This window comes from Apteryx mantelli, chromosome 4, assembly GCF_036417845.1.
Source record: "Apteryx mantelli isolate bAptMan1 chromosome 4, bAptMan1.hap1, whole genome shotgun sequence".
NCBI classification, from domain to species: domain Eukaryota; kingdom Metazoa; phylum Chordata; class Aves; order Apterygiformes; family Apterygidae; genus Apteryx; species Apteryx mantelli.
Genome location: NC_089981.1, coordinates 56,656,193 through 56,669,077, shown reverse-complemented (window position 1 = coordinate 56,669,077; position 12,885 = coordinate 56,656,193). Strand labels below are relative to the sequence as shown.

At 35.4% G+C, this 12,885-nt stretch overlaps 1 protein-coding gene across 2 annotated transcripts in view; it reads right to left on the bottom strand.

The window, feature by feature from the left end:
- AQR (aquarius intron-binding spliceosomal factor) overlaps nt 1–12,885 on the bottom strand; it is a 64,360-nt gene that overhangs the window by 32,341 nt on the left and 19,134 nt on the right. For both annotated transcript variants that reach the window (XM_067296667.1, XM_067296668.1), the window contains 6 exons: nt 12,764–12,866; nt 11,558–11,678; nt 8,242–8,383; nt 7,743–7,921; nt 4,719–4,886; nt 4,133–4,302 (listed from right to left, as the gene is read on the bottom strand). In XM_067296667.1, coding sequence (XP_067152768.1) covers nt 4,133–4,302; nt 4,719–4,886; nt 7,743–7,921; nt 8,242–8,383; nt 11,558–11,678; nt 12,764–12,866 — 883 coding nt within the window. The remainder of the gene's footprint in view (nt 1–4,132; nt 4,303–4,718; nt 4,887–7,742; nt 7,922–8,241; nt 8,384–11,557; nt 11,679–12,763; nt 12,867–12,885) is intronic.

The following is a 12,885-nucleotide window of genomic DNA, read 5'->3' as shown; positions in this document are numbered from 1 at the left end:
GACACCACACACCTGCTCCTCAGCAGAAGAAACATACTATATGAAACACACACTCATTTCCAGATCCTTCAACCTGCCACATCATGAAGAGTTGACACAAATTGAAGATAAACATGGTCTTGGTGTCAGCACTTCACACCAAGATATAATACAGACCTTCCAAATGCTGATCTTCCCGAGAATACTCAGCCATAATAAAACATGGAATCTTATTCTGAGTGTCTGAATTTATATACCAGGCTCCAAAGGGTAGAATTCTCTGCCCTTTTCATCCTTGCACTGTATCATTCATGGAATTAAGTAACATGGTCATCAGTCCTGTTTAAACATACAACCTCTATAAAGGCAATGAGTGTGCTACATTGATGCAGATGGCTAAATTCATTGCCTTTATACATTCTATGCCTTTAATTTCAACTAAATTAGGGTACGAGTTTGACTTTGAAGAAGCATCATTAGGTCCCATTAATCTATGGAATTTCATTAACAACGTGGATGATGGAACAGAGCACATCCTCAACAAGTTTGCAAACAATACAAAACTGTGAGGAGTGCTTGATACAGCAGATGGTTGTGCTGCTATTCGGAGGACCCTCAACAGGCTGGAGAAATGGGCAAACAAAAATCTCATCAAGTTCAAGAAAGTGAAATGCAAAGTCCTGCACCTGAGAAGGAATAATGCCATGCACCAGTACAGGCTGGGGCCGATCCGCTGGAAAGCACCTTGGCAGAGAAGGACCTGGGGGTGCTGGTGGACCAGCTGAACATGAGCCAGAAATGCACACTTGTGGCAAAGAAAACCAGCAGCATCCCAGGCTGCATGCGGAAGAGCACTGCAAGCAGGCTGAGGGAGGTGATCCTTCCTGTCTACTCGGCACTGGTGAGTAGCTGAGCGCTACACATCTGGAGCGCTGTGTCCAGTTTTGGGCTCCCTAGTACAAGAGAGACATGGGCATACTGGAGCAAGTACAGCAAAGGGCCACAAAGATAATTAAGGGACTGGTACACCTGGTACATACAAGGAGAGGCTGAGGGCTTGTTTAGTCTCAGGAAGAAAAGGTGCGGAGGCATCTTCAACGTGTATAAATACCTGATGGGAGGGAGCGAAAAGATGTAGCCAGACTCTTCTCAGTGGTGTCCAGTGAAAGAAAAGAGGTAATGGGCACAAACTGAAACACAGGCAATCCCACTCAAATATAAGAAAAAAGTTTTTATCATAAGGGTAATTGAACACTACAACAGGTTGCCCAGATAGGTTGTGGAGTCTCCATCCTTGGAGATGCTCAAATCCAACTGGAAAAGGTCCTGTGCAACCTGCTGCAGTTGATCCTGTTTTGAGCAAGGGGTTGGACTAGACAATCTCCAGAGTGTTCCTTCCATACTCAACCATTCTGTGATAGTTCTGTAAAGTCAATAACTCAAAAGCAACTTAGCACTGTAAAATTTAAGACTGATTGAAGTTGTATGTCCACTCCTTTCCTTATCTAAAAAAGGTTGCTCGATTGTCTGTCAGCAAAAGGGCTCCTAATATTTCAAATGCAATTCTCACATCAAGGAAACATTTTATAACAGGTTCAACCTTATACAAGGACCTCTGGATAGTTAAATTCCTAGCTGTGGGAGGAAGTGAATCTGCATGGGCTAACACAACTGGCATTATCACACATCACTGCGACACAAAATATACTCTCAGCTCAGCCTCATTTCATAATAAAAGGGAAGGCTTTCCAAGACTCTTATCTGATGGCTACAAACCACTCCAGAAACCACCTTTCCCTTTGCCTTGGAGAGGCAATACACTCTCTGTAGTATATTTCTTGTTGTTCTTGGCCTTATGAAAATTTTTGTACATGTGAGGTGCAGAACAAAAAAGGCTGTGTATGCACTATTTCTAAAGCCTGAGTTATGCTGAGGGACTAGTCCTATAATAACTAGGAACTTGTATGATACTATTGCAAATATAAAACAAATCTTTCTGGCTTAAATGTATTAAGTGCAAGTTAACACATTTGTGCTAAGAAAAGATAGTATTTCTAAACCTGGATGATAATTTCTCAGAGGAAAGTTTAAGAAATATGTTCCTAACAGCTAAAGTGTTGTTTTTTCATCACAAAAAATGTTTCAACTTTCAAAATTAACTTCTAAACATGTAAAGCTAATAAGATTAGTTCTTTTAAGAACTAACACTACTGACCAATTGTAGCAAAGTAGTGCTGTCATCTCCAGCAAACACATTATATTTGCACTTCCACTGCTGTCACATCCGCTTTATTTACTAGGACTGTATAAATATTCTCATCTTCTCTCCTACAGACACAGTATAAAACTTCAAGATGTGTTCTCTCAACTCAATACATAATGCACATTAATCACAGTGATACCTTGTTTTCTTCTATCCAGCTGTAGTTAGAAAGGTTTTCTGCAGATAACATGGAAAGCTTGTACTTGAATCGGTAGTGATATGATAAAACTGGAAACAACTTATAGTTTGTCTTGACAAATGAATGCACATGAGACTTAAGTAAAAAACAACATAGCATGGTTTGCATAGTGATGTGCTGGTACACTATTTGCAGTAGACAGTACAAATTTGAAAGCTACACTCACAACTAACCAATTCTGACCGATCTGAAATATCCACTGCAGCATTTTTCTTCTGACTACACAAAAGTGCCTGTCTGAACAAATACTTCTGTGGTGCCAGCATACGAATAAGTTTTGGCAGAGAACATCTGTGTTCATAATGTAAAATAGACCTGCCACAGACACACATTTAAAAAACAAAACTGACTGTTAACTTCAATGTTATATAGGACTTTCTATCAAGTACTTCTAGTATACTAGTCCACTGCTGGATGGTATACTAGAATGCTCTGAGTGGAGCATGCAAGCTACTGTTTCACACCAGAGACATCTTTCTAGTCATAGAGGAAAGAAAAAAACTAGTCATGCCTCTTTATCCAGCTTCACAGAACATGCTGTAGAATCCTCTAAAATGAAAATCCCTTCAATTATGTAATGTGTGAATTCTAATGCACCAAAAGAAAGGGAATTTTTTATTCAAGCTACATTTGCCAATGGAAAGCTTAAGGAACATTAAAGATTAAATGATCTAAATCATCTAACAGCAAAGAAACCCAACATACGTACAAGAACCGTTTTCAAATGTACAGAATTATGCCAGATTAAAACCACCTGATAAAAAAGCTTGTGATGGGCAACAAGGACCACTTTGTCAATTTTCAAATTTTTTTTTCAATTCATATTTGGTTCTAGAAACTCAAATAAATACTTAATCTTTGCTGAAAAACTTTACTCTTCTTGCTTTAAGTGGGGGGAGAAAAATTTAAGTTATTGATAAGCTTCCTGAGAAACAACACTTGCTGACTCACCTGCTGTATAAGCAAAATTGAATATAAAGTGCGTGCTTAATTTTAGATTAATCTTATTCATAGGCAATAGACAATAGCATAATAGGTTTTTTAAATCCTGACCAAACTCCCAGAAGGCTCTCTTGACAATGAATACCCAAGGAAGTGAAATGCCAAAGAATCATCCATTGCGAGTAACGCATTGTGACTGTTAGGTCAAAAGAAAAAGCACCATTCAATCTACAAAGCTGCAGTTAGCATGGCATAAGATCCCTGTAAGGACTATTAAATAATCAATGTTAAATCTTGTCTGACACCATCCAAAGTCTAATGAGAAACCAGTCCAGTGACATTTCCAAAAGCTAACAAATATCTCAGAATTTTGTCTTTTGACTAGCTACTTCTCCTTTTCCTATAGCCCACCATCACATCAGATAAGAAAAATGTTCCACACGCTCCCTTGCCCTAAAAGGCGAAATATAACTAGCATGAAAGATATCTGTTAAAAGACTGAAATTATAAGCTAATGTTTTATTATTGAGCGTTCAAGTGAAGAAGTAGTGTTCTGATTCTCAGTTACTCTAACACCTAGCTCTATGGGGGAAAGTTACCACCAGCCGATGGGCTCTAACTTCTTAATGCTGTTGAACTCCACCTGAAAAGCCTGTCTAACTACATGCAGCTAAAACAAACAAGTCTCAGTAATGCTTACCACAGTCAAATGAACTTTCATTCTAAGAATCCATGTACAATAACTTTACCTTGAAATTGTTTTCTTTTGGTTTTCTTCTCATTATTACATTAAATGTCTCATATACATCTTCTGCTCCATTCTGAATTGTGTTGGTCATGTCTTGTTGATATTGGTTTGGATCCAAAAATACTCTGTATGTTCTGCAGTCCCCTTTAAGTCTCGGCTTGGGTTCAGGTCCTGCCCATATTGAAGCAAACAGTTAGATTATAATTTGAAGTAGTGCTAAAAGCAGATTATCATTCAAATAAGTGATCCATATTCATTTCTGAAACAGAATTTAGGTATAATCATACTGAAGCTCATTTCTGTGTGGCAGTACAATGTTTTTCTTTCACATTTTCATTCCATTTCAAACAGCGTTTTTAAATATAATCTATTTTATTCCTAAAAACGTACCTGATGTATTGTATTGAAAGAACTTGGATCAGATTTTATCAAATTAACCTTTTTCAAGATGACTTCTGAATTTGGCTTGTTTTCACAAGTAGGTAATGAATTCAATGAGCATCACTTAAAAGAGAAGTTAAAGTAAAGAATTATGCTAGTTAAAAAAAAAAAAAAAAGTCTTTCAAAAAAGTTTTGGTACACCCTACCTTCTTCAATAACACGTCCTTTCTCATCTAACATGCCCTGGATTTCACAGCCTCGGACATACACCAGGCCAGTCTGCTCAACAAAAGGTCGGCGTCGGTCAAACTTAGTGCCATAAGGTTGCGTGGGACGTACCGTAATCAAAAAACAGACATCATGTTTACGCAGCCCTGATTCCAAAGAGGAGAATTTAGTGATTTGATTGAATACTATTTTCCATTTCCATTCCTTAAAATACATACAACAGAATACTTGAAAATTTCTTTTAAATTAAAAAGCATTTGTTCAGAGCATAATGCCTTCTGCTTTTAAATACACCTTTAACTTAGCGGATACAGAACCATGGGATATTGTTGCCTTTCCCACTACTCTTACACCCTAAAACCTGCTAGGATTCCAGATATGAAAAGGGGAATTTAATTCCTTTTTTCATGACAACAAATTTATGTATTTCAAGATTATTCTGTCCCCAATAATATTCTTTAGGTTACACAACCTAAATGTTTTCAGTCATTCCTCAAAAAGCATAAATCTCTTATTCTTGTTGCCTTCTTTGGACTTTCTCAAATTGATTTAAATCAATTTTGAAGTGCAGTGCCTAGAACCAGGCACAAAATTCTAAACAAAGTTACTTTAGTTACCAATGTACTAGGGTAGAAGAAGGTCACTCAAACAAGTCATTTTTTTTCTAGGCTATGCTCCAGTTCATAAATCCCAGTATGACTTGGTTGAGTGTTTTTCTTCTTCCCTCAGCAGCAGCATATTGTTGTTGAGTCACATTTGCTTCTGAACCATCATGAACTCGGATTCTTTTCTCTCTGCAGAGTTAATGCCTAACAAGTTATTTCCCCATCATGGATTTGTACAGTGGATTATTCTCACCTAAGTTTAGTATCTTATATTCATTCCTATTGAATTACATCCTATTTTTAAAAGTCCATTTTTCCAAATCACTAACGTCATTTTGAACACTAATCCTTTCCTCCAGCATACCTGCAGATTCTCACAGATCTGTGAAACCTTCAAAATTTACTAAATATATGCTGTATTCCATTACATGATTAACAGAAACTTTGAACAGAATTAAGAAGAGATTATTGCTGAACCTCACTCGAAAGATCCTTTTCGCCTGAGGCAAATAATTTATTACTTTTGGATATTGTTATCCAACTTAAAGCAGTTTCATCAAGACCTTGTTATGTCAGACAATTCTTCATCTAAGTCCTGATTCAGCAACAGATTTGAATATTATCTAGTTTAAAGCATTACTGCTTCAGAAACCACAGACACAGCTCAAATATTTAAAAGTAGGTGCACTGCTATAATTAAATGTGTGTATATTTATTTATTTATTTTATAGGTAAACTAGCACCATAATAAGGATATCAGCTTCTGGTATATTCCTGTAATCTAGCAACCTTCAGGACACGATATATTACTAAATGACAGAGTTTTACCATCATCAATTAAATACCAATACACGAAAGAAGAAAAAGTGCATTAAAAAAATATTTGAGAATATTAAAACATTGGAGAGTACGACCACACCAAAGGCAACTATTTGATTTTAGAAACATATGGTTATAAAATTTCTTGGTGTTAATCTTATTAATTCACTAGATTAATCACGGGATGGAAAGCTTTATCTAAGTCATTAAATTATAAAATCTCACCCTCAAGTGCTTAAAAGCATACAGAAACTGTCGAATCAGAAGCAGTGTAAGAAATTACATTTTTAATCATAAGTACACTCAGATTTGGACTTAGAGAAGGACAGATGATATAGGAATATCACATGCTATAAACCCTGAACGCACTGTCGAAGTATATGAGAAGGCAAAGTATTTTCAAAATAATTAAAAAGTGAATGAAAATCATAAAAATGATTTGTAACAAGACACTTCCTTATAAAGGGACAAACACAAAAAGAAATGGGAGGTATTGGGCAAAACTGTTTAACACTTTTTTGTGATGAACTAAAGAAAGACAATATACTAACAGACTGGAAAAGGCTAAGAACAAAACTGCAGAAGTTATTAAAAAAAAAATGCAGGTAGCAGGGATTTGTCCCAAATTCAACACAAATCCTTTAAATGTTCTGCAAGCACATGTAAAAAGCTGCATGTCAAACGACATTCAGGCCCAAGATCACTTTGCTACCATTAAAGCTGATGGTTCATTGACTAAAGACATCTGAAAGTTTACAAAACCTGCTGTTACCTACCATAGGTAAAGTCTACTAACATCCTCCACCTGACATCAATATTCCTAACATTACTAATGAGAAACTATGTGAATCGAAATTTACATTCCCAAACTTGTATCTGTCTATCTGTTTATCACATGCTCCAGCTTTAGCATTTGTGCTATGTGGCCTATAACCACATTATGCAACTCTAGCACATTTAACAGGTTTCTCTAACAAAAAAGAGGGGAGTGACATTTACTGATAATCCAAGCACAAGCACATGCTTCTAAGCCACTTCCCAACAAGGTCAACTGAAGTTCAGTTCCCCAAGCAAAAAAGTATCACCCAAGGATACTTCTACAAAACACAGAGTATTGGCACAGTTAGCATTTCCTGACAACAGTCAAATACACTGAAAACTACTGAAAAACACCGGTTTGAATTAAATCAGTTTTCACCACTTGTATATGAGACAGATCACACATTCCCCAGTGCTCTCCCAATGGGACATTACTAGCATGCACACTGATTTCACATGCTAAATTACTTTTCCATTTTCCCTTTAGGAGGTAGAATTTTACAGTTACAAGCTAAACGACATCAGTGTGAAATAGTAAACATTCTCCCTCAGTGGAGTGGTAAGTATTTTAATCATCTTAAACTTTATTACAGGAAAGTCTAATTTTCTTAGATTTGGAATTTGAATAATTTACTTTTAAACAGCACATTAAAATTGGCAAATCTGTATCTCAGATATAAAACCTTTCCTACAAATAAAATTAAGTAAGAAGATATTTTGATCAATGCCTACTTTGAGAACCTTATTTCACAGAAGTACCTTCCCATTCATCTTTGATGTTATCACGGACGTTCAAATTAATTGTGACATCTGCTCGTACTCGCATAGGCCAGTTTTCACCAATATTGGGCTTTGCCACCTCCACCACTGTGAAAGAGACAATGGGTTGTGCCATCCTAGCCCATCCACCAAAGACCACACCTCCATATTCTGATAGCCTAAAAAAAAAAAAAAAAAAAAAAAGTTTTGCTAGATCAATTCTTTTTTTAATTTGTGAAATAATTTACCTCAGATAGCTCTGAGAAAAAAGTAGAGGTCTTAATTTTACATGCTAGTGAACTAGTTTTGTATCATCCTTCATTTTAGAACTGAAGTGTAACATGAACGGACTTACTTTTGCCTTTCAAAAAATGAGGGTAACTCATGCTGGCATTATAAAAAAAAAATCAAAGTCAGAGAGAGGTGAAGAAACAGGCAAGATGTTAACAAAAAGCAACTACTGAGTATAAAAGAGTTTGCGTCAGTTAATAAATATTACCATGGTTTCATCCTACTGACGCTATCTTCAATGTCCTGTCTGATCTCATACGTAGATTCTAACCGGAAGAGGTTGAAGTTCCTTAGCAGGTAGTCGTGAAGAGTCAGAAACTGTAAATTCAGTTTGGGAAGTGCGAGACAACCTGGGGCAAGAAGAAATTGGAGGAGATATTTGATGGATGAACAGAAAGATGAGTTAATGTATTGCTTCTACATATTAGTAAATATATAAATACATTATTCTACGACTTTCCTTTTATACCTACACTTCAAAAAAAAAAGCGCACATTTTTCTCCTCTCTCTCCCCAAAATTTTTAATTTAATAATTAATTAAAGGAGCTTCCAGTCTTTCTGGCAATAATACACCTAACTATTTAAAGACTGAATCCTTCACTGTCTACAGGATACCACCAAACTGGTTTTATACAAACCAAATGTGGGACAAAGTATCTTGTGAATTCAACATTTAAGCCAGCAATTAATATGGACAGAAAGACTCATTAACTAATAAAAAACAGTGCACTAATAAACAATTTGTAAATTTCAATCCTTTATGCTTATTAGAAGCCACAAAACCATCAATGTAGACAAAAGTTTTAAGCCAATAAATCAATTTTTAATACATAACTTTCCTTAAAAATTTCTGCTACTGATTATAGATTTTTGGGGAGAATGAAAAGAATAGGAAGAGTGGATTTAACTGATGAAGGAGTATTAAAACACCTAGTCAGGCCCCATAATTACTTAGATAGCTTTAGGATAGTCTTAGATGTGAACCTTCCACAATAACAATACATACATGTTACTCACATAATCTTACTGGAGGACTATTAGTGTTTCACACCTATGCTTGAGACCTGCAAAAGCTTCAGGCTTTTGTAATGTCCAGCATTATCCTTGAAACCTTTCACCAGTATATATGCTACATACTGGCTTTCACATGCACTGAGATATAGTTTCAGTGAAGAAAGGTGATATAACACAATAATTTCTATTCTGGAAAGGCACATGGTGATAAAATACTTTAACACATTTTCCAACACAAAGAAACAAACCTGTCCTGTAAAGCTAGTTATATGCACACAGGGTAGAAACTGAAGCAACACCTCTTAAGGCTGCCCAGCATTTCTTATCAGAAAGAGATATCCTTTCTCCCCCATTTTTTAAAAGAAAAACAAAACTATACTTCTATCTTCCTTAGATTGAATTGTTCTTATTTAAATTTTGGACCAAAACAATTCAGCTGCTTTTGAGAATACAGAAAAAAAAACCCAACAACATGAAAACAAAACACACGTGCTCTGATGACCTTCAGAGCAGTATATACTCTTGATCTCAATGGCTAGTTCTACTAGCATTCATCTCCCTTAAAAATCCACAGAATGATTTTTTTGAAAAAAGGTAGCATTTTCATATGCTTAATAGAGACAAGCCAGAATAACCACAGACTTCCTACATCTATCCACAGAGAGAATGCTCTATTCCCACAGTATTGTCTCCAAAATTACAATCCTACAAAAAAAGTGTGTAGACACTTTTCCTACTGACTGCACAACTTCTTTCCTGGTACCAAGCATTCTTGTAGAGAGACATGAGCCAGAGACAGGAAATCAGGGCTGGAGAATATACGAAGATTAAAAAAGGAAAGTGTAAACTGAGTCTGAGAGAAGCAGAATAGAGAACACTTATAATGGTTTGACAGCAAGAGAAATGCTTCACAGGAGTGCTATCAATACACAGATAATGATATAAAGATAAAATGATTTCACCACAGGAGGAGGAAATGTTTCCACCAGCTGTTACTTGCTAAAATTACAGCATTTTACCATTATTAAAACTTATTTAGAACATTATTAAAACAATTCACAAAACAGCACAGAAACAGCTGTTGTAACTAACCACTCTTTCACTTTTTGCCCACAGCAATTATATATATATTGTGAAAAATATATTTGGCTAATGAAACAAAATATGCACACAGTGCATGCACAATGAGTTAACTCCTATAGAAGTCAGCTTTCCAATACAGTCAGTATTACTGAATGACAGTACAGCTACTTCAACTTGTATTTAAGAATTTGAATGTTTTACAACATTAAAACAACCTGTGTCAACTGTTCACTGAAAGAAAAAAATGAAAGTGTTTTACATATTAATTTACCCTGATTTTTTTTTTTTTTTTTTAAATAATAAACCCTAGCAGGAAAGCTATTATTCAGAAAAATCTGATTCACCTTTGAATTATTTCCATGACACTGAAATGTGCCACTTATATACTTTACCTATTCTTGGTCAGATCTCTAGGTAACATTTATATGACTGTTTGTAAAAAGATCCTTTGCTGTCCATTCCCCCTGCTTTTTCTAAAGAGAACAAATTTCAAAGATATCTCTCCGTTATCATTATTGCTGTTCAGAGAAAATATATCCAAGAAACTAATTTATGTTAAGAGGCCGAGCTTAACACTTACAACACATCAACACAAAAAACTCTGAACCAAAAATAGATGGAGGAAAGTGCAGAATAAAATACTCACTGCTCAAACCAGAAACAGTTTGTACTATGTTTTGAATATGGAATTCATTGATATGCATTTTAATATGGAATTTTCATGTTCCAAATCAAAATTTTCACGCAACAGATTTTAAAAAGCACACAGTCTTAAAAGAACTAGACAAAATACATATGCTGTTTACTGCAAAGTTACAAATTATCTAATTCCTTCTTTGCAATACCTGCAGTTTGCTTCCTTGATTATAAGCACATCCACCAGTTACACTAGGTTCTGAATTTACTGTGCATGTGCTACCTTTCAGTGACTATGCATATACTCTTATCCTGAAATAAAAGGGTGAGATAATTAGTGGTAATTTTCTCCTCCCACTGCCTTTTTTTTTTTAAAAAACAAGTCTTTCTTGAATTTACCTAAGAGCAAAGCATGCACAATGTTGCACTGCACCTCACAGTAACTTCCTGTGCAGCAACTGCTGGTATAGCATCTCTGTTACACAGATTAGGAGTAAATAAATGGCTTTGTACAAACAAAAACTTTGGATTTTTGTTTTTAAATCCCTATTAATTTGCTAACAATTTAATCTCGATGTTCTTGAGTCACAATCTAAATAGAAATCTTGAAGTTGACCTTTCCCTAGAACACTGAAAGATGCTAAGTTACTACATATAAGTTCTAAAGACGGAATGAACACAGACAACAGAACTGCTTATTTTTAGCATTTACAGTCCAGTACTCATAGCTGTAAAACCATTCAAAATTCAATTTGAATGAAATACAAATTCACTGAACTACTAATCATACCTTCTCCAGAATAATACTCAGTTGGAACAATATTTTCATCCCAAATAATCTTCTCTGTGGGATAAAGAGGCATCTGATTGAGTTGCTGAATTTGAGATATTCGTCGCTCGTGACGGGAAACCTAAAGAAGAAAGGATACATTTAAAACAAACATAAGTCAAAACAGGACTATAAAGCTATCTTTGATAAACTTGTATTAATCCACTAGACTGCTGGTGATTATGTACATGTGGTCACTTGCCATTTTCTCTGTTTTAAAAAGCTTTCTTTTCTATTAATTACAGCTGAAGCCATCTGGTGACATCAGAAGATTAACAAACACATAGTCCAAGTAATCAGTCATGGTTCTAGCGTCCAACAATTATTTGGGTACCCAACTGACCAAAAACGGCACAAAAGAGCTGAAAATATTCAGTCAAGGCTTAGCAGATAATTGACTTAAAATTTTCCAGTAAACAGATACTCTCTTCAATAGTTAACTGTAACAATGTCCATCCAGCAATAGCTGGTCTTAACTCCTTATTTGGGAGAAAAAAAAAAAGATCCAGTACTACAGTATGTCATCTGAACAAATGTTTCCTCATGGTATCCATAAATATATTACAAAATACCTAAACCTGAGGAAATTATCTAAACATTTTTAAAGAAAGCAGCAATGGCAAAATAAGTCAATGAAAAGGATCTAAAAAATAGTTATAGTATCCTAATATTGATATCAGTTTAGAAGCCTACAGTAATGTTGCTATATTCTGAATATCTGAAAAAAACACATTATGTGCAAAGGGGATTTAAAATAGCCTTTAGGACCCAAACAGACTCTGAATAGCTAGCTCTGTGTTAGCAATATATATATATATTTTTAAAGGGAACAACTGGTAACTACATATACAGCAACAATTTTTCCAGAGAGACTCTAACACTGTTACTGGGATTCTGCTGATCAGCATTTACAATTACCTCAGATATATACACAGTAGTTTCTCAGGGATCCTACATTTATAAATCAACAGCTTCAAATAGCTAATTTATCATTTGGTTTTAAAAGCTATCTTAGAATCCAAATTACTGCCGTAACACTGTGGTGGCTCACAAGTGGTCCAACAAAGGGTCCTAACTGGGTACTTTACTACACTATAGTTGCTAAACTAAGCTGTGATCTTGAGTTTGCAGAAGAAAAAATACAAGCAATATTAATTATGGTTTTACCAGCAACTCCAGCAGAAACTCCTTTTCATAGCTTGTGTCTACCCCTTCAGCAAGAGGTGGTAGTAAGCAAAGGTATGATGCCACCTGGTGGAGCATATTTGAGCTGCACAGTAGAAGGAAAA